Source organism: Pogoniulus pusillus, chromosome 15, assembly GCF_015220805.1.
Source record: "Pogoniulus pusillus isolate bPogPus1 chromosome 15, bPogPus1.pri, whole genome shotgun sequence".
Classification (NCBI taxonomy): Eukaryota; Metazoa; Chordata; class Aves; order Piciformes; family Lybiidae; genus Pogoniulus; species Pogoniulus pusillus.
Genome location: NC_087278.1, coordinates 25,021,212 through 25,042,350, shown reverse-complemented (window position 1 = coordinate 25,042,350; position 21,139 = coordinate 25,021,212). Strand labels below are relative to the sequence as shown.

The window sequence follows — 21,139 nt, the reverse complement described above, 5'->3', positions numbered from 1 at the left end:
GTCCTGCTCACGCAGAGGCCTTGCCCCGCCCCTCCCGCTCGGTTCCCGCAGCCCCCGCCCGACACGTAAGGGCCCGGCCCAGCCGCCGCCCGCCTGTCCATCTCCGGAGAGCTCCTGCCCCTGAGCCGCTCCGCTCCTCTCAGGGAGCCCGGCGCCGCCTCCTGGGCCGATGGAAGGCGGCTGCGATTGGGCGAGCCGGCCCCACAGCCCCGCTGCCGGCGCGCCCCCGAGCCCCGGCACTGGCCGGAGCCTGCCTGACGCCGCCGGCTGCGATTGGCCAGGGCGGGGCGGAGGGCGGTGCTGCACCGAGCCGCTGTCATGGCGGAGCTGAGCGAGGCGCTGCTTTCGGTCTTGTCGTCCATCCGGGTGCCCAAGGCCGGCGACCGGGTCCACAAGGACGAGTGTGCCTTTTCCTTTGACACGCCGGTAAGCGCTCCCCGCCGCTGCCGCCGGCCCGCCCGCCCGCCCCGCCGGGCTGCACCCCCCAGCCCCGGCCCGTCTCCAGCCCAGCCGCCCGGCGCGGCGCGGCCCGCGCGGAGCGCCACGGGACTTGTGGTTCCCTGGCGGCCGGAGCGGACCGTGGCCGGGCGGAGTGCGGCGTCCCCCGGGACTACAGCGCCCAGCCTGCCCCGCGACGCGCCCCGCCCGGCCGCGGCGAGCTGGGGGCTGTAGTTCTGGGGCCTAGAGTGGGCGTGGGCAGGTCGTTAGTCGGCGACCCGGCCCCGCTGAGCTAGACACAGGATGGCCCCGTAGTGCCCTCTCTCCGCCGGCAGTCTTACCGGGACTTTTAGTCCTGCTGGGGGATCGGCGCCCCGGGCCCGGCCTTTGGCGGCGTGGGGCGGGCCAGTGGTCCCGCCCTGCCTGGGTCCGAGCTGCCCCTCTGGCCTTATCGCGGGGCCTGGGCCGGCAGGCGGAGGATGAATCGGTGCTGTGTCATTAAGATGGCAGTGGTCTCTTCTGCAGCAGTCTCCATCTCGCAGTTAGCCTTTCTCCCTCCCTCCTTTCCTCTCCTTAGCCTAAGCGAAGCTGTGGAGGCCCTGGCGGCGGGAGGGTGAGGTCGCCCCCCTTGGCCTTCTCCGCAGACGACCGCCTGGGATCGTGCTCCAGGCCAGCAGGAGAAATGGGCAGGGGCTGGAAGCTCCGGATCCTTCGAGGCAGCAGCACACGGCAGTGTGGCTTTCTGTGCCTTCCTGAGCCTTGTGGTACCTGGCCCTGTGCACCCTGCTCTGACTCGCAGAATCACAGAACGCAAGGGGTTGAAAGGGACCTCTGGAGATCCTTGTCCCAGCTGCTTAACGTTGGGAAGCAGACCAAGAGCTTCTTAGTATTCTCTCTCATTTCCAACCACTGCACTTGGGTCCCTTGCTCCTTCAATTTAATCTCAGTGAATCTCAGTAAGTGTTGTGTTTCCAGGTGCTTGTAGTATAAGGAGGGCTCATAATGTGTCCATTTCAGAGCTGCTCACAAGCTTTTGAATGGAGCAGCAGAAATATGCAGTGGCCTGCTAACTTGCCTCCCTGTAGTCTGGCCAAATTCCCTTTGGCACTGAGGATGACTCTTAGTGAGGGTGGTAATGATGGAACCGTGCTCTGAAGGTGCAAACTGTGTGTGCGAGGATGTTTTGTGAGATGAGATTCAGAGGACTCCTTAAGCTTTGCTGATTTGGTAGCATCCTGCCATAAAGGACCAGGCAAAGAGGTTTTAAATGCATCATCTTGGCAGCAGTACCTGTTCTTCTGGGGGAGCCAGGCTGGCTGAGGCTTGCCATCTTATTTCTGCCTAGCTGCTCAGTGGCTGGTATGTAGGAAGGAGCTAATTAATAACAAGCAGTGTTCCTAGAGGTAAGTCTGTGCCTATCCTGGCAGCTGGAATGGCATTCTCTGCCACCTCCCTTCAGTTATGTACATCTCCTTCCTTCCAGGAGTCAGATGGGGGTTTGTACATCTGCATGAACACGTTCTTGGGCTTTGGGAAGCAGTATGTAGAAAAGCACTACCAGAAGACAGGCCAGCGAGTCTACCTGCACCTCAAGAGGACACGCAAACCGGTAAGGAACCAAGCCACGCACAGCCACCTGGCCCTTAACTTGAGAGCTGGGTTGTGTCTCTGTGTTTAGTCAGATACAGGCTTTACTCTCCCCAGGCCTAGCTGATGTTCTCCTTGGTGAGCTGAGCTCCACCAGTTCTTCAGCTCTGCTTGTTTTGTGGACTGCCACCACTGTTCCTGCCTGGCCTCTTTCTCTTTCCAGAGTAGCTTCATTTCAATCATGGAATCGCAGCATTGTTTTGGAGGAGACCTTTAAGGTCATTGAGTCCATCCATGTTTTAATGACAATCGTGGTCACTAAAATGTGACCCCAGGTGCCATCTTCACATGTTTCTTGAACACTTCCAGGGACTCCACCACCTCCCAGGGCAGCCTGTTCCAATCCCTGGCCTTGCAGCAAAGAATTTTTTTCTAATCACCAACCTAACCCTTCCCTGGCGCAATTTCAGGCCATTTCCTCTCATCCTATCACCTGACACAAGGGGGAAGAGAAGACCAACACCCACCTCACTCCAACCTCCTTTCGGGAAGCTGCAGAGAGCAATGAGGTCTCAGTCTCCTCTTGCCCAGAATGAACATCCCCAGGTCCCTCAGCTGCTCCTTCCCATGTCTCAGAAACTGGTGCGCCATGGTGAAACTCAGTCTCTTATCACACACACCAGGAGCCCAAGAACATGGTGCAACTACCACACATCCACAGAATCACAGAAGGGGGGAGGAGGAACTTGTCACAGCTTTTCTGTTCCCCTAACTGTTTCTTCTTGATGAAATAGAAGGAAGAAGACACCAACTCCAGTGCTGGAGACCCCCCAAGAAAGAAACCAACTCGCTTGGCTATTGGTAAGAAAATATTTGTGTCCTGTATTTTCCTCATAGGTTTGAACCAGTTGTCTGCAGGTGCCTGGCTTTGTGACAAACTCAAAGCTGCTATCTCAGACTGAGCACTGTCATGAGCTGTAGTGTGCCTCAGGTGGGCATTGTCTGGAAAGCCCTTACTGAGGTGATGGTTTTGTTCTGCTCTGTGTTCGAAGTTGTGTCATGTCTTCCTCTCCTAATTCCTTTTGCCTGACTCAGCTTGGTGTGGGTATTTGTGACCTGTTGGAGAGCAGCTCTGGGGAAAGGAACCTGTGGATCCTAGTGGACAATAAGATGCCCATGAGCCAGCAATGTGCCCTCGTGGCCAAGAAAACCAAGGGTGTCCTGGGGTGCATTAGCAGGGCTGTGGTGAGTAGGTCGAGGGAGGTTCTCCCGCCCCTTGACTCTGCCCTGGTGAGGCCACATCTGGTACATTGTGTCCAGCTCTGGGCCCCCCAGTTCAAGAAGGACCTCGGGGAACTGCTTGAAAGTGTCCCATGCAAAGCCACAAAGATGTTGAAGGCAGAGGAGCATCTCCCTGCTGAGGACAGGCTGAGGGAGCTGGGGCTCTTGAGCTGGGAGCAGAGCAGCCTGAGGGGTGACCTCAGTCATGTTTATCAAGACGTGCAGGGCAGTGTGAGGAGGACAGAGTCAGGCTCTGCTCAGGGATGCAGAGTTGAGTGTGGAGAAACCTAATGAAATCCAACAAGCCAAGTGTAGAGTCTTGCATCTGGGAAAGAACAACCCCATGGACCAGGATAGGCTGGGGGCTGACCTGTTGGAGAGCAGCTCTGAGGAAAAGGAGCTGGGTTTCCTGCTGGACAGAAGGATGCCCATGAGCCAGCAATGTGCCCTGGTGGCCAAGAAGGCCAAGGGTATTCTGGGGTGGATTAGAAGGGCTGTGGTGAGTAGATCAGGGAGAGATTCTCCTCAACTCTGTGGTGTTGAGATCACATCTGGAATGCTGCATCCAGTTCTGGGCTCCCGAGAAGGACAAGGAACTGCTGGAGAGAGTCCAGTGGAGAGCCAGAGATGCTGAGGGAACTGGGACACCTTAAGAGGAGAGGCTGAGAGAACTGGGGCTGTTTGGGCTGGAGAAGAGCAGCCTGAGGGGGATATCATCAATTCTGATCAATCTCTAAAGGGTGAGTGTCAGGAGGATGGAGCCAGACTCTTCTCAGTGGTGTCCAGTGACAGGGCAAGGGGCAGTGGACACAAACTGGAACCCAAGAGGTTCCACATAATAAAAACTTATTCCATTTGAGGGTTGCCAGAGCCCTGGAGCAGCCTGCTTGGAGAGGCTGTGGAGTGTCCTTCTCTGGAGGCATTCCAATCCCATCTGAATGTGTTCCTGTGTGATTGACTCTAGGTGATCCTGCTTTAGCAGAGGGGCTGGACTGGGTGGTCTTCAGAGGTCACTTCTAACTCCTACCATTCTGTGATTCTGTGACTATTCCATTGGTCAGCCTGGATCCATTGCTCTGGTCATGCTCCCTCCCAGCTTCTGCTGCATCTGCACACTTGCAAGATGTGGGAGGTAGAAGTCCTCGATTTCTTGGCACCAGCTGAAAACATCAGTGTATCACCAGCGTTCTTCTCGTGCCTCTTTCCATGCTGAATTCAACATCTGCCACTGTTCTAGCTCCTGAGGAGAGCCAACTCCTTGCGAGCCCCAGGCAGGACTCAGCCAGAAGCCCATCGCTTGCTGGGAGCTGACCACTAGAGGGAAGTCAGAGCCTGGGCTCTGCACGGCTGCTCTGTGCTCGCTCCTGCCGGGCTCTGCCCTCGTGTAGCAGACGCCCAGAGACCACCCTGCTGCCTCAGCATTGATTGTCAACTGCTCCTTGCTTTTCTGGTGAGGTGAATGGAGTCCTAGAGGTCTCTTGTAGCAAAACTGAGACTAGAATCTGTATCTCTGCAGGCAGATAGTGCCCTCCACATGCTTATGCTGGAGAAGTGAGGCCTGGTCTGAGTTATTTCTGCTTCCTCAGTCTTACAAAGGTCTTGAGACAAGAGCTGTCACTGGGTCAGGAACCAGCTGCCTGCCATAACAGCTTAGTGACCTGGATGGAGTGGGAGAGTAGAATTGCCTTGGCAGAAAGTGATCAGAATTCTAGGAGAAGATTCTTTTCTCTGCTCTTCTTTTAGCCAGACTGTGGTGATTTGGCTAATCCTGACATGGAAGGACTTTTGAAGAGAAAGATTGAGGAGAAACATGTCATTGGTTGCAAAATCACAGAATAGAATTGTTTTGCTTGGGAAGGACCAGAGAGTCCAACCATACTCTAGCTCTGCCAAGTCCACTGCTACACCACATCCCTCAGCGCCACATCTCTGCCTCTCTAAAACACCTCCAGGCATGAGGTTTCAACCACCTCCCTGGGCAGCCTGTGCCAGTCTTTGAGAGCCCTTTCAGTCAAGAAGTTTCTTCTAATATCCAACCTGAACCTCTCCTGGGGCAACTTGAGGACATTTCCTCTCATCTTGTCACTTGTTACTAGGACAAGGAGACTAACACCCACCTTGTTCCATCCTCCTTTAAAAGGGAGTTGTAGAGAGCAGTGAGGTCTCCCCTGGGTCTCCTTTTCTCCAGACTAAACAACCTCAGTTCCCTCAGCTGCTTCTCATGAGACCTGTTCTTCAGACCCTTCACCAGCTTCATGGTCTTTTTCTGGACCCTTTGATCTCTTTGTGTCTCAGATTCCCACTCCATGGAAAAAAAAAAGTCTCTAGTACTTTCCTCTTAAGTGTTGATTGAACAGTTTGTGGTGCCTCCTGGCAACCTCCTGACTACATGATGGGGCAAAAGATCTGGGAAGCCATCTGCTAGTTGAAGACCCTCTTCCACCTCCTCCCTCAGAAGGTTCACAGAATCACCCAGAAGAATCTCATCAGTCTGTTTTACTTTGTTTGATGTTCAGAAGCCATGTAACACCCTGAGGAATTGTGCATTGCTTAACTGTGTGAAGTGGTGCCAGGAGATCTCCCTGGGATGTGCTGAAGAAGCACAGAAGAGGATTATCTGGGTGTGTTCTTGCAGGATGCTGGGCGCTGGTTTTAAGTATTTTTAGAAGTGCCCTGGCTGGCAGCAGCAGCATTCACTGGATCACAGAATGTCAGGGGTTGGAAGGGACCTCCAAAGATCATCCAGTCCAACCCTCCTGCCACAGCAGCATCATCTAGGGCAGGTCACACAGGAACACATCCAGGTCTCTCTGGAATGTCTCCAGAGATGGAGACTCCACAACGTCTCTGGGCAGCCTGCTCCAGGGCTCTGCCACCCTCACAGTGAAAAACACTCTCCTTCTGTTCCCATGGAAGCTCCACTGCTCCAGCGTGCACCCAGTACCCCTTGTCCTGTCATTGCACATCCCTGAGCAGAGCCTGGCTCTGTCCTCCTCACACTGCCCTGCACATCTTGACAAACAGGACTGAGGTCACCCCTCAGGCTGCTCTGCTCCCAGCTCAAGAGCCCCAGCTCCATCAGCCTGTCCTCAGCACGGATGCCTTCAGCATCTTTGTGGCTCTGTGCTGGACTCTCTCAAGCAGTTCCCTGAGGTCCTTCTTGAACTGAGGGGCCCAGAGCTGGACACAGTATTCCAGCTGTGGCCTCACCAGAGCAGAGCGGAGGGGGAGTAGAACCTCTCTCAATCTGCTTAACTCACCCCTTTCAGTGCACCCCAGGATGCCTTTGGCCTTCTTGGCCCATGTACTGTGGAGGGTGGACAGTCCTGCTGTGCTTTGTCATGGCTGTCTTCTGGCCATCGTCTCAGAGCAGGTCTTTTTTCTCTGGCTGTATTCAGGCACTAGAAAGAGATGGGCAAAGCAAACCTATTGTCACTAGGCTTGTCTTTGCTCCTGTCATGTTCACACCACCAGCAGAAACACTGGGATCCAGAAATGGAAGAAAAGCTCTGGGTCACTGATGTGAAGCTTTGCCTTGGTCTTGGTGCCTTGTTTCATGTAAGCATGGGCGGAGAAGCTTTGCAGACTGATTTTCACCTGTTCCCATGATGTTTTCGTGTCCTCTAGGTGTAGAAGGTGGATTTGACATCACAGAAGAAAAGTTTGAATATGATGAAGATGTAAAAATAGTAATTTTCCCAGAGCATTTGGACATTCCTCACGATGGGCTGGAGGGGCTGCCAGACGTGGTCAGAGACCGGGTGCGTTTGCAAGGGCAGCTGTGTTAGCATTTGGTGGAGAAAGGGCTGCAGCCCTGCCGCAGGGATCCTGCGAGAGCTGCCAGCGACTCTCAGCTTGCAGGATGTAGGACTGAGCCTCCTGGAGGCTGCTTTCCTTCTGCCCCTAACGTGTCTCTTTGCTGCTGCCCTGGGTGCAGATTGCCAGCGCGGTCGAGGCCATTCTGACGGCAGACTCTGCGTCGCGGAAGCAGGAGGTGCAGGCCTGGGACGGGGAGGTTCGCCGCGTTTCCAAACATGCTTCCTCCTTGCACCAGCTCCAGAACGATGTCCGCATCCCCCCATGGTGAGCGTGCTGCTGGAGCCAGCTGTGCTGCTCTGCATTTCAGACTGCTTAGACCCCAGGATCTTAAAGGTCTTTTCCAATCAAAACAATCCCATGGTTCCATATCCATCACCTCGTGTCCTGAACTGCAGCAGCAGCTCACCTTCTTGTGAGTCTCTGAGCATGAGAAATGCAGGAGAAATGACAAACTGAGATTCATAGAATAGTTAGAGCTGGAAAGGACCTTAAAGACCATCCAGTTCCACCCCCCTGCCATGAGCAGGGATATCTCCCACTAGAACAGGTTGCTCAACGTTTCATCCAACCCGACCTTGAACACCTCCAGAGAGGGAGCAGCCACAACCTCCCTGGGCAACCTGTTCCAGTGTCTCACCACCCTCACTGGAAAGAGTTTCTTCCCAATCTCCAGCCTCAATCCACCTTCCTCAAGCCTCAATCCGTTCCCTCTCACCCTATCACAACAAGACCTTGAGTGCTCAGGCTTCTGAAGTGAAAGAGGAAATGCTTGTAGCGTTGGCACACTCATGGGGAGAGCCAGGACCCACACGTTTTCACCTGATCTCTTTTCCTGTGTTCCTTGTCTGTAGTGGCTGGAAGTGCAGCAAGTGTGACATGAGGGAGAACCTGTGGCTGAACATGACGGATGGAGCCATCCTCTGTGGCCGGCGCTATTTCGATGGCAGTGGTGGCAACAACCACGCGGTGGAGCACTACCGGGAGACTGGCTACCCACTGGCTGTCAAACTGGGAACCATCACTCCCGATGGGGCTGGTGAGAAGGGCAGCCCTCTGAGGGCTGTGGGCACCCCAGGCACTGCTCAGGCTGACTGGAGTCTGACAACAAAAGTCAGCAAGAGTTTCCAGGCTGTTGTTGTCCATCATGGTGGAGCAGGTCCAGAGAAGGCCACCAAGATGATCGGAGGGCTGGAGCACTTCTCCTATGAAGAGAGGCTGAAAGAATTAGGGTTGTTCAGCAGAGAAGGCTTCAGGGAGACCTAGTGGAGACATTTCAGTGTCTGAAAGGGACCTACAGGAAGGCTGGAGAGGAACCGTTTAGAAGGGCCTGTGGAGATAGGAGGAGGGGCAATGGTTTGAAACCAGAGCAGGGCAGATTCAGGTTGGACATCAGGAGAAAGTTCTGCACTGTGAGTGGTGAAATACTGGAACAGGCTGCACAGGCATGTGGTTGAGGCCCTGTGCCTGTAGACAGTCAAGCTCAGACTGGATGTGGCCCTGGGCAGCCTGATCTAATTGGAGGTGTCCCTGCTAAGTGCAGGGGGTTGGACAAGGTGACCTTTGAGGGTCCCTTCCAACCCAGTGCAGTCTGGAAATGTGTGAAAACCTTATGACTGGAGCATTCAGTGCCATGAACCTTCCCACTCTGAAATGCTTCTTACAACAGACGGAGAATCAGCTGATAAAACCCTGCCTTCTTCCTCCCCTCTCTTTGTACTTTGAAGGGTTTCAGAGCAGGTCTCCAGCTGATGGTTTGTTTTCTCTGGTGGGATGTTTATCAAATAGTTTTGCATCCTAAGCCTGAGCAGAGGATACCTGGCACAGTGGCTCCCCTTCCTTGCTCCAGACACACAGGCAGCTCTCTACCGTGGTTGGTGAAAAGCTTGTTTGCCTTGGCACATGTTCTGCAGGAACCTCAATATTCCATCTGTTGTGCCACTCTGTAGAGAAAGGAGAGAACCCCAGCTGCTCAGCTTGTCAGAACCCTCACTTCTCAGCACTCTTTTCATCCAGCAGTGAAGCTTAGATCACAGTTGTAAGTCTCTTCCTCTGTGTTCTGGCACAGATGTCTACTCCTACGATGAGGATGACATGGTGTTGGACCCCAACCTAGCAGAACACCTTGCTCACTTTGGGATTGATATGCTGAAGATGCAGAAGGTGAGTTTTGGTGGGGTAGGAGTGTGTTCCATAGGTCCACTTTGGGAGAGAAACATCTTCACTGGATCCCAGCTTTCTGTGGCTGTGTAGAACAATTCCTGGTCAAGAAACCCTGAGGGTTTTTTGTCTCATCTCCCTCTCTACTTTCATTGCCTCTTGTGCTTGTCTGTCCTGTCTCCAGTGGTTTATTTCCTTGGATGCCTGTGTTAAGTACTTTGAGCAGGGAGGTGCCCAAGCTCCCAACTCTGCTCCCTTACCTCCCTGGTAGTGTGCTGTATGGAACTGCTCCTATCTTGACTTAAGGACCTTTTGTTATGTTCTCCCATTCCCCTGTTTAGCTAAGAGGAGGAGCAACAGCGCAGTAGTGCAGCACTCGTGGGTGCTTGGACCCCAGTCAGGGCCAAAGCACCACACCAATTTAAACTGGGACCTATCCAGTCAGGTTTTTGTGAGAACTAAAAGCCATGAATGAATCCTTGCATAACCAAAAGTATGAATGATGATGAGGGCTGAAGAACCCATGTGTGCCTCTCCTCTCTGCTCTGGCTTTGGATAATCTTTGAACAAGCTTTAGCAAGAGCTTCAGAAGTGGATTCCTATGGCTTATTCCTTTTGTTTTCCTTTTATTTTGCTAGGAAAAAAGTGATGTTCCTTTCACAGTGAAGCCAGAACAAATATCAGAGGCTCCTCTTACATTTCTAAACGTGGTTTTGACATTTATTTTCTGAACAGAACTGAAAGAAACAAGGGAAAAAAGTTCTGAAACTGACTGAGGCCTTCTGCAAAGTAGATTCAAAATAGGTAGTGCTTTCCAGAAGCTCTTGGTAGTGACTACATATATCTCTGTGTGTGTTTAAAGTTCACCGTGCAGCTGTTTATACTGCTTTATATTGCAGTCATAGATTTTCACTGTGAGGGTGACAGAGCACTGGAACAGGCTGCCCAGGGAGGTTGTGGAGTCTCCCTCTCTGGAGATATTGAAGAACTGTCTGGATGTGTTCCAGTGTGATCTGCTCTGGCAGGGGGGCTGGACCAGATGATCTTTCAAGGTCCCTTCCAGCCCCTGGCATTCTATGATTCTGTGATTTCTATACCACTTCAGAGGGGATGGTTCAAATTTCTCCTATATTTCTTAATGTTCCTCCTTCCATCCCAGATATTCAGATATTTGAAAACAACTCTTGGGTTTTCCTTCTCTTCTCATTTAATAAAGCAGAATGGGCTGAAGCCCTTATGATTCTGCACAGCATAGCAGCCTTCCAGTACCTCAAGGGGGCTGCAAAATGGGACTGTTTGCAAAGGCCTGCAGTGACAGGAGGAGCCAGAAAACTACAGACCTGTGAGCCTGACCTCAGTGCCAGGCAAGGTCACGGAACAGGTAGTCTTGGGTGCCATCACAAAGCACCTACAGGATGGCCAAGGGATCAGGCCCAGCCAGCATGGGTTTAGGAAGGGCAGGTCCTGCCTCACCAACCTGATCTCCTTTTATGATCAGGTTACCTGCCTGGTGAATGTGGGGCAGGCTGTGGATGTAGTCTACTTGGACTGCAGCAAAGCCTTTGACACTGTCTGCCACAAGAAGCTCCTAGCCAAGCTGGCAGCTCATGGTTTGGACAGATTCACTCTGTGCTGGGCCAAGAACTGGCTGGATGGCAGAGCCCAGAGAGTGGTGGTGAATGGTGCCACATCCAGTTGGCAGCCAGTCACAAGTGGTGTTCCCCAAGGATCAGTGCTGGGCCCAGTCCTGTTCAATATCTTTATTGATGACCTGGACGAGGGGATTGAGTCCAGCATCAGTAAGTTTGCAGATGACACCAAGCTGGGAGCAGGTGTGGATCTGTTGGAAGGTAGGAGAGCACTGCAGAGGGACCTGGCCAGGCTGGATGGGTGGGCAGAGGCCAATGGGATGAGATTTAACAAGGACAAGTGCAGGGTTCTGCACTTTGGCCGCAACAACCCCAAGCAGCACTACAGGCTGGGGACTGAGTGGCTGGAGAGCAGCCAGGAGGAAAGGGACCTGGGGGTACTGATAGATAGTAGCTGAAGATGAGCCAGCAGTGTGCCCAGGTGGCCAAGAGAGCCAATGGCATCCTGGCCTGCATCAGGAACAGTGTGGCCAACAGGACAAGGGAGGTTATTCTGCCCCTGTACTCAGCACTGCTCAGGCCACACCTTAAGTGCTGTGTCCAGTTCTGGGCTCCTCAATTCAAGAGAGATGTTGAGGTGCTGGTAGGTGTCCAGAGAAGGGCAACAAAGCTGGTGAGGGGCCTGGAACACAAACCCTATGAGGAGAGGCTGAGGGAGCTGGGCCTGTTTAGCCTGGAGAAGAGGAGGCTCAGGGGTGATCTTATTACTGTCTACAACTACCTGAAAGGGCATTGTAGCCAGGTGGGGGTTGGTCTCTTCTGTCAGGTAACCAGCAATAGAACAAGGGGACACAGTCTCAAGTTGTGCCAGGGCAGGTCTAGGCTGGATGTTAGGAGGAAGTTCTTCACAGAGAGAGTGATTGGCATTGGAATGGGCTGCCCAGGGAGGTGGTGGAGTCACTGTCCCTGGAGGTGTTCAAGAAAAGCCTGGATGAGGCACTTAGTGCCATGGTCTGGTTGATTGGACAGGGCTGGGTGCTAGGTTGGCCTGGATGATCTTGGAGGTCTCTTCCAACCTGGTTGATTCTATGATTCTATGATTCTATGACAAGAGACAGTGGTTTGAAATGAGAAAAGAGCAGATTTAGATTGGATGTGAGGTACAAATTCTGCACCATCAGGGTGCTGCAACACTGCAACAGGTTGTCCAGGGAGATATTCAAGGTCAGGCTGGCCAAGGCTGTGAGCAAGCTGATCTAGTGGAGGCTGTCCCTGCTGACTGCAGGGGGTTTGGACTGGACGACCTTCAGAGGTCACTTCCAACCCAAACTATTCTGTGATTGCCCTTTTCATCTCTCTGATGTTCCCTTGAGGGTTTTTGCTGTTCTCTCCACAGACAGACAAGACAATGACAGAACTGGAGATTGACATGAACCAGCGCATTGGGGAGTGGGAGCTCATCCAGGAGTCTGGTGTGCAGCTCAAGCCCCTCTATGGGCCTGGCTACACTGGTATCCGTAACCTGGGCAACAGTTGCTACCTCAACTCCGTGATGCAGGTTCTGTTCAGTATCCCAGATTTCCAGAGAAAGTAAGTGAGCTTAAGGAATCCTTTCCATTAGCCTAGGATCCTCTGGGATGAGTACAGAGGTCTCCCAGAGGTGGGAGCTGCTGTCACAGTAAGCTGGCTCGGAGCTGTGGTTCTGCCAGCTGAGCTCACCTGTCCCTTTGCTCTGCAGGTATGTGGACAAGCTGGAGAAGATATTCCAAAGTGCACCTTCGGACCCCACACAGGACTTCAGCACCCAAGTGTACGTAGAGTTTGGCGAGAGGAGGGGTCCAAGGCTGCCTGGCTGCATCCCCTCCAGCTGCTGCACTGTGCTCTGCTGCAGGTTTCTCCCTCGGGCCTTGCCCCTTTGTTTCTGTGTCCATCACCAGAGACACTGATCCTCAGTGGTCAGTATGGATCTAAGCCAAGAAAGTTCAGCTGAGTGCCCTAGATGGAGAAGACAGAGTGCAGCCCAGTGTTCCTGAGAGGCCTTTGGTGTATTCTGTGGGAATGCAGTGCCAGCTGGTGCCAGGGGACATTTCTTGTAGGCATGTTCAGTCTGCCTAACAGCAAAACTGAGAGAGCTGGCTGGGGGCAAAGAAACAGACTTAGGCAACTTTACTGTCAGTGCATATCTCATAGAGAGAGTCTTACAGGAAAGTCCTGTAAGGACATCCAGTCCAACCCCTACCTGACTGTGCTGAGGCTGGCATAAACCGTGTCCCTCAGCACCACATCTCTGCTTCTTTTAAACACCTCCAGGCATGGGGATTCAACCACCTCCCTGGGCAGCCTGTGCCAGTCTTTCAGAACCCTTTCAGTCAAGATTTTTTTTCTAATGTCCAAACTAAACCTCTCCTGCTGCATCTTGAGGCCATTTCCTGTTGTCCTGTCAGTTGTTACTAGGGAAAAGTGGCCAACCTCCCCCCCTGGATCCAGCCTTCTTTCAGGTAATTGTAGAGAGCAATGAGGTCTCCCCTCAGCTTCCTCTTCTCCAGGCTGAACAACTTCATCTCCCTCACCTGCTCCTCACCAGACCTGTTCTTCAGATCCTTCACCATCTTCCTTGCCCTTCTCTTTACCTGCTCCAGCACCTAAATGTCCTTCTTGGAGTAAGGGCCCCAAAACTGAACCCAATTCTCATCAGTGCTGGGGACACAATCCCTGCCCTGATCCTGCTGGGCACACCACTACTAGTCCAGGTCACCTGGGCACACCCTGGCTCATCTTCAGCCAGCTGTTGACCAGTCCCCCCACGACTTTCACTGCTGGGCAGTTTCCAGTCACTCTGCCCCAAACCTGGAGCGTTCATGGGGTTGTTGTGATCCAAGCACAGGACCCAATGCTTGGCCTTTTTGAATCTCATCCCACTGGCCTCAGCCCATCAATCCAGCCTGGCCAGGTCTCTCCACAGAGCCATCCTACCCCCACACTCCCTCCCTGCTTTGTGTTACCTGCAGATTTACTGAGGGTGCCTCAGTCCCCTTGTGCAGATCATTTATGAAAAAGAGCTGTCCTCAGCACTGAGCCCATGTGGGGACCACTTCTGACTGGCCACCAACTGGATTTAACCCCATTCCCCAACACTCTTTGGGCCTGGACATCCAGCCAGTTTTTTTACCTCTATACTTAAAGAGGCTTCCTCCAGGGGCTGTTTGTGTGAACCGCAGTAGGAGAATACAGAGAAGAAGGAACACAAGATTTGGGAGAGTGCATTTTGAATATGTGAATTCTCTGCCATATCTTGTCTGGAACAGCAGAGCAGTGTCAGGGAGCAATGGAGGGTGGCATTTATGGCAGGCAGTTCAGCTGTAAGGGAGGATTCTTAATTTGGACAGCCTGGAGTGAAGTGTTCACTTGAGGAGGGGATTAAGTTGAAAAGCCAGGAAGATTTTTTTCCTGGGCAAAGGTTGGAATTGGTAGGGTTTGATTCCAGACAAATGGCAGCAGTAATGGAGAAGGACTGAAGTAGAGAAGTAGGAAAGTCTGAGCATAGGAGGAAATCACTGGATGTCCTTTACATGCTTCATGCAGGCATTCTTGATCTTTCCCCTGGGAAAACATGATCAGACTGCTCACAGCAGTGCTATTTCTGGCTCAGACAACTCCACTCTGCCCTGTTGTCTCCTGCAGTCACAGACACTGCTATACCCATGGCAGGCTGCAGCTTCGTTTGCCTGTCACTTGGCTGCTGCATGGCTCAGCAGCAGCTGCACTTCTGTGGGGAAAAGGAAGCTCTCCCTTTGTGTTCTACTCATGTGCAAGCAATGGTTGAGACTGGTGCACAGAAGTCGTAGTAGCTTTCAAGTCTCATGGGACCAGAGAGCAGACCAAGATAAGAGCATCCTTGCTTGAGCAGCAGAGAAGCTGATCTCTGAGATTCAGTCCATGACAGTGTTGGAGCTGGGTGGGCTGATGGTGGCTCCTGGAGTATATGGGATTGAGGAAAACATTTTCATGATAACATTGGCTTCTTCATCATTCCAGAGCCAAACTGGGCCACGGACTGCTTTCTGGGGAGTATTCAAAGCCAGCTTCTGCAGATGGGGAACAGCTGCCTGATCAGAAGGTGAGACTTGACTGTGGCATCCTTGTGCAGTGCGTTGCATGAGGTGTTGCAGTACTGGAGGGAGAACTCTTTTTGAAAACACATCCTGGGGCTGGTTCCAGGGCCCTGTCACCTGAAGAAAAGCAGTGCTAGAAGCAGAGTGCTGCATGCATGACAACTCCTGACCACCTTCTTCTCCCTTATTATTTGCAGGGAGTGCAAAATGGCATCGCTCCACGCATGTTTAAGTCCCTTATTGGAAAGGGGCACCCAGAGTTTTCCACTAACCGACAGCAGGATGCCCAGGAGTTCTTTTTGCACTTCATCAACATGGTGGAGGTAATTGTTGAGTCTCACCTGTCAACTGATGGCAAAGCACAGCTTTGTTTCTCTGCCCACAACAGCAGGTGGTGAGCAGAGAAGGTGAGAGCAGAGAGAGGGAGCGACCCAGCCCTGGGGAAGCAGGGAAGGAAAGCTGCTCGGCCATGTTTTTGGGGCTGGTTCCTTGGAGGGATCTCTGTCAGGAGCGGTGGGTTTCTGGACTAGAGAGGTTGGCTGTAGTTTACTCTCTGCTGTCTTTTCCAGTGGCCTGAGTACAGAAGTGAACACCCATTAGAACCATGTGCTGCTGCCAGCAGTTCTTTCTGCCGCTTTGATGTCACATCTGTCCTGCCGATCTCTCCTCCTGCAGAGGAACTGCCGCAGCTCGGAGAACCCTAACGAGGTGTTCCGTTTCCTGGTGGAGGAGAAGCTGAAGTGCCTGGCCACAGAAAAGGTGAAATACACCCAGCGTGTGGACTACATCATGCAGCTGCCTGTGCCCATGGATGCTGCCCTCAACAAAGGTCAGTGGTGTGCCAAGGCCACAACAGCAGCAAATGTAACGTTTGAATCCTTTGAGCACAGAGCTCTATGAGGAAAGGGCTTCCTGCTGCCAGACAGATCTTTCACCTGCTTTTGTGGGATCAGGCTGATTGCCTCAGAGATGGTGTGGCACGGTGCTATTTCTCTAGACCCTTTCCCTCTGACACCACAGCAGCAAAACAGGACCTCAGCAGCAGAGCAGTGCTCCAGAATAGGTCTGCTTTGTGCTCCATTCCTGACAGAGTTTTACCTCTGGGTGTAGCTGACACCAGTTGCTTTGCAGACACCTGGATGTGGTCTTTGACTATTGTGCTTTGCTCTCTAGATGAACTACTGGAATATGAGGAGAAGAAGCGGCAGGCAGAGGAGGAGAAGCAGCCACTGCCTGAGCTGGTGCGAGCCAAGGTGCCTTTCAGCTCCTGCCTAGAGGCCTATGGAGCTCCAGAGCAGGTGGATGATTTCTGGAGCACAGCCTTGCAGGCCAAGTCTGTGGCTCTCAAGTGAGTGTGTAGGAGTTACCAGCTGGGCTGTAGCAAACTGGCCATAGCTGCACCTTTGGGGACTTAGGTTGTTGTTTGGGGAAGAAGTGTTACCAAAGCTTTGCAGTCCTGCACACCCTGGGCCCAGGGGACACTGAAGCAGAGGGAGAACCAGTTCATCAGTGCTGGAGCAATTGTCCCTCACCTGGAGTACTGCATCCAGCTCTGGGACCCTCCACAGGAAGGACAGTTGAGGCCCCACCCCTGGAGATATCCAAGGTCAGCACTGACTTTAAAGCTAAGTTTGGAGTTTAGAGTGAAAAGCTGAGAGCTTTCTGGAATATGATTGGATTTGCCTTGTCCCAAAGCCATTGGAATCTGTCGGGAAGGATTCACTAGCACTGCTGTTCTGCTCTCTGTAATCATAGAATGGTTTGGTTTGGAAGGCACCTCCAAAGGTCATCCAGTCCAATCCCCCTGCAGTCAGCAGAGACATCCTCCACTACAGCAGCTTGCTCACAGCCTTGGCCAGTCTGACCTTGAGTATCTCCAAGGGTGGGGCCTCAACTGTCTCCCTGGACATCCTGTTGCAATGTTCCAGCACCCTGATGGTGCAGAACTTGTTCCTAACTTCCAGTCTAAATCTGCACTTCTCTCATTTCAAACCATTGTCTCTTGTCCTGTCACTGCAGGTCTTTGCAAACAGTCCCTCTGCAGCCTTCTTGTAGCCCCCTCCAGGTACTGGCAGGCTGCTGCAAGGTCCAAAGAAGTGCTTTTGCACTTGAGAGCTTGTTACTTCCTGCAGCTGGATGTGTCAGTCTAGTGAAATTTGTGATTCTCAAAGTTCAGACATCTAATTACATACTAAAATCTGAGAAGGCTTGGAAAATAGAAGCCTGGCAGACAGCCAGTGTGTTCTATTTTCCCTCTACCCCCAAGATTTTGTGGATGTTGCATTCTGTCTTATCTCAGCAGAACATCTGCTTTGGAAATGGTTGTGTTTGCAGAGATTAAAGCTCAGCACAAGAAAGCTGCACACATCTGTGTATTCCCCCCCACTCTGTCCCAAGGACGTGGTTCTACCCTACTCGCTGACTTCTTGAGCCAACTGGATGCCCTCAGTCAAGTATTCAAAGCCTCCTCTGTGTCTTTCAGAACCACACGGTTCGCCTCTTTCCCGGATTATCTCGTCATCCAAATCAAGAAATTCACGTTCGGCCTGGACTGGGTGCCCAAAAAGCTTGGTAAGCAGGACGAGAAGTGCAGAGCGTAGAGGTGCTGGTGGTTCTGCAGGGGTGTTGTGGTCATTACTGCAAAGAGGAAAGTAACTACCCCAAAAAGGAACTGCTGTGTCCAGCTCTAGGGCCCCCAGCACAAGAGAAACGTGGGCCTGCTGGAGCAGGTTCAGAGGAGGCCACCAAGATGCTCAGAGGGCTGGAGAACCTCCCCTGTGGGAAAGGCTGAGAGAGTTGGGGCTGTTCAGCCTGGAGAAAAGAAGGCTTCAGGGAGACCTTAGGGCTGTATTTCAATATCTGAAGGAGGCCTACAGGAAGGCTGGGGAGGGACTGTGTAGAAGGGCTGTGGTGATAGTAAAAGGGGCAATTGCTTGAAACTGGAGCAGGGCAGATTTAGGTTGGACATTAGGAGGAAGTTCTGCACAATGAGAGTGGTGTAATACTGGAATAGTGGTTGAGGCCCTGTCCCTGGAGACATTCAAGCTCAGATTGAATGTGGCCCTGGGCAGCCTAATCTGGTTGGAGGTGTCCCTGCTGAGTGTGGAAGTGATTGGACAAGATGGCCTTTGAGGGTCCCTTCCAACCCAGTGCAGTCTGTGACTAAGCTGCGGACTGCAGCATCCTGCACCCCCAGCGCAGTGCTTTATGCCCCTGTGGGCAGGCTGAGCAGGATGGTGTCTTGCAGATGTCTCCATTGAGATGCCAGAGGAGCTGGATATCTCTGCGCTGCAGGGAACAGGGCTGCAGGATGGGGAAGAAGAGATGCCAGACATTGCACCTCCACTGGTGACACCAGACGAGCCCAAAGGTAGCCTGGGGTTCTATGGCAACGAGGACGACGACTCCTTCTGCTCCCCTCACTTCTCCTCTCCGACATGTTAGTGATTCTCCTCCTCTTTTCCTGGTGCCTGACTCCTCTCCTTGCTTTCCTTGTCTTGTCTCTTATGCTGGCCGTTCCCACCTGCACAGGCTGTCCCTGTCCCTGCTGTCAGTGCATGCTGGCTGCCTCCCTTGCATGCCTCTTATGCAAGGCTGTTATGCAAGGGAGTCTGAGGTTTGCTGTTGTGTGGAAGACAGGGAGGGGGCACGACTGGTCCACCGAGAGAGGGCTGAGCTGGGGTTTATACCAGTTCTATCTGGTTGAGGTTTTGTCTCCATCAAGCACAGCAGGAGGCTGGGTTTGGAGGGTATGGAAGAGCCAGTGCTCCTGAGCTCCAGCTGAGTCCTTTTGTTCTGCTGAGGAGCATGCCTGTGAAACCAGCTTGTGAGGAAAGAAAGTAGCAAAGGCATCAGGGACACAGCACAAAGCCAGGATATGGTGGCTTAAGGGGAACTAGGTGACACTGCATCAAAAAGGAGCAGGCAAGGCTGGGTGGGAGTGGGTGGCTCTAATCTGTGTCTTCCCACAGCACCCATGTTGGATGAGTCAGTGATTATCCAGCTGGTGGAGATGGGTTTTCCCATGGACGCCTGCCGCAAAGCCGTGTACTACACAGGGAACAGTGGGGTTGAGGCTGCCATGAACTGGGTCATGTCACACATGGATGATCCAGGTATGAAGCCACATGGCTGTGGGGAAGCATGTTGCATCTGGGCTTTTCTACCTCCTGTCCTGCTGCTGCACTGGAAAACTGAAGTAGTTGGGACCTCAGGCAATATCCCTTTGTTGCTCTGAGCTGTATTCTGTTTCCTGCTGCAGACTTTGCTAACCCATTAGTTCTCCCTGGATCCAGTGGACCAGGGTCAACTATTGCCTGCCCAGACCCTCCTTCAGAAGACAGTGTGGCCACCATTGTCTCCATGGGCTTCTCCCGGGACCAGGCTATGAAAGCACTTAGGGCCACGGTGAGAGGCGTGGGTGATGACAGAGTGAAGGGAGAGTCTCAGGAACAGGCATTTCCAACCCCACAGTCCTCTCTTCTTCCAGAACAACAGTCTGGAGCGTGCTGTGGATTGGATCTTCAGTCACATTGATGACCTCGATGCAGAAGCTGCCATGGATATCTCAGAAGGGCGCTCAGCAGCAGAGTCCATCTCTGAATCTGTCCCTGTTGGCCCTAAAGTGCGCGATGGACCTGGAAGTGAGTTCCAAGCAGTGGGAATGTAGATTTGGGAGTGCGAATTTAACATGGCTTTATCCACACAGTATCACAGGTTTCAGTAAGCAGCAGCTGCCACAGAGCTGTTCTGGTTGTTGAGATGAGGAGCAGGGAGGAAAGGGAGGATTGCAAAGCAGGGTCTAGACCTTTCAGGCTGGAGATTACCTGGGAGGCAGTAAGAGAAGGGCAAAGGTAAGAAGCACCATCAGGTGAAAGACAGAAAGGGCTGTGCTGCTTTTCCCAAGTGTTTCTGGGAGGCTTCTGTTCTTCAGTTTCCCCTTGAGAAAACAGGGTCCAGTTTCTGGGATTGGTGCCAGTGCTGCTATGTTGCTGGGTGCTCTGGGGAGGGGGAATCTCTGCCGTTAGCCACCTGGCACCCACAGGTGCCAAATAAAGAGCCAGAAGAGAGATGGCTGAGTGGCAGGGTGGCAGTTACCATCTCCTGTTTCCCTACACGTTTGGCCTTCAGACCAAAATCCTCACAGTCACACCTGACAGAGATCTACTTCTAAATTTTCATCCAGCAGTCCTTCCTTCAGGGTTCCCTTTCTAGAGGGCCTCACACAGGGTATTTCAGGGTAGGATGCCTTCCTTCTCTGATCACTCCTCTTCCTTCCTCCTCTCAAGAATATCAGCTGTTTGCCTTCATCAGTCACATGGGCACTTCGACTATGTGTGGACACTACGTTTGTCACATCAAGAAGGATGGCAGGTAGGAAGCCTAAGGGAGTCTCTGAGGTGTAGCTTTAAATCAAAGCCTTGGGACCTCAGGGATGAGAGCAGGCAAGGGGGAACGAGGATTGTGCCTTGCTCATAGAATGGCATCCCTGAACGCTCCTTCTGCCTGTTGCAGATGGGTGATCTACAACGACCAGAAAGTCTGTGCTTCTGAGAAGCCCCCCAAGGACCTGGGCTACATCTACTTCTATCAGCGGATTCCCAGCTAGAACAGCCTCTTGGTGTGTGTGGTGGGGGGAGAGAGCAGGCTGAAGGCGTGGTGGGGAAAGAGGTATGGACAGTGAGGCTGAGAGCAGCTGCCATTGCTTCCCAGCTCCTCTTTCTCCACTTGTCCCTTCATGGCCTCTCTACGGAGTCACAGGAGAAGACCAGAGTTCTCTGACTAATAAACTGGAGGCTGGAGCCCCCGCGGACATGAGCAAAGGGGGTTGGGGGGTGGGAGGGAATGGGAATATCTATTTCGATAGAGTGACCTCGCTGTCTCCACCCCCGTGTGACACAGCCCTTGTGCTTTGCTGCTTGATGGGATGATGCCGCCACCTCCTTGCTGTCTGCAGTAGGAGAAGGGGGGGTTGTGTGTGTGTATGTATGGCCTGGTGGGGGGGATCCAGCCTGGAAGGCACGGAGCGTGGGCAGCAAGGTGGGCCACGAGCAGCATCTCCCACCCATCCTCCCCTTTACATGCCAAAATACACGAGGAACAAAATAAAGGTCGAAATAGCCCCACTAGTTTCTGCCTGCCCTCTGCATCGCTATG

The 21,139-nt window shown here is 52.8% G+C and overlaps 1 protein-coding gene across 2 annotated transcripts; it reads left to right on the top strand.

Moving 5' to 3' along the window:
* The first annotated feature begins 286 nt into the window (after nt 1-286).
* Nucleotides 287-21,111, top strand: USP5 (ubiquitin specific peptidase 5). 2 transcript variants are annotated; one of them, XM_064155861.1, is made up of 20 exons: nt 287-426; nt 1,922-2,047; nt 2,820-2,886; nt 6,934-7,067; nt 7,244-7,389; nt 7,977-8,161; nt 9,191-9,285; nt 12,268-12,461; nt 12,610-12,681; nt 14,907-14,988; nt 15,181-15,306; nt 15,659-15,812; nt 16,157-16,331; nt 17,466-17,554; nt 18,231-18,353; nt 18,955-19,098; nt 19,245-19,390; nt 19,473-19,626; nt 20,272-20,356; nt 20,498-21,111. In XM_064155861.1, the coding sequence occupies exons 1-20, from the start codon at nt 319-321 to the stop codon at nt 20,589-20,591; spliced, it is 2,499 nt and encodes an 832-aa protein (XP_064011931.1). In that variant the 5' UTR covers nt 287-318; the 3' UTR covers nt 20,592-21,111. The 2 variants fall into 2 exon arrangements, with proteins under 2 accessions (XP_064011931.1, XP_064011930.1); XM_064155860.1 differs by having other exon boundaries at nt 18,231-18,422.
* The last annotated feature ends 28 nt before the right edge of the window (nt 21,112-21,139 follow it).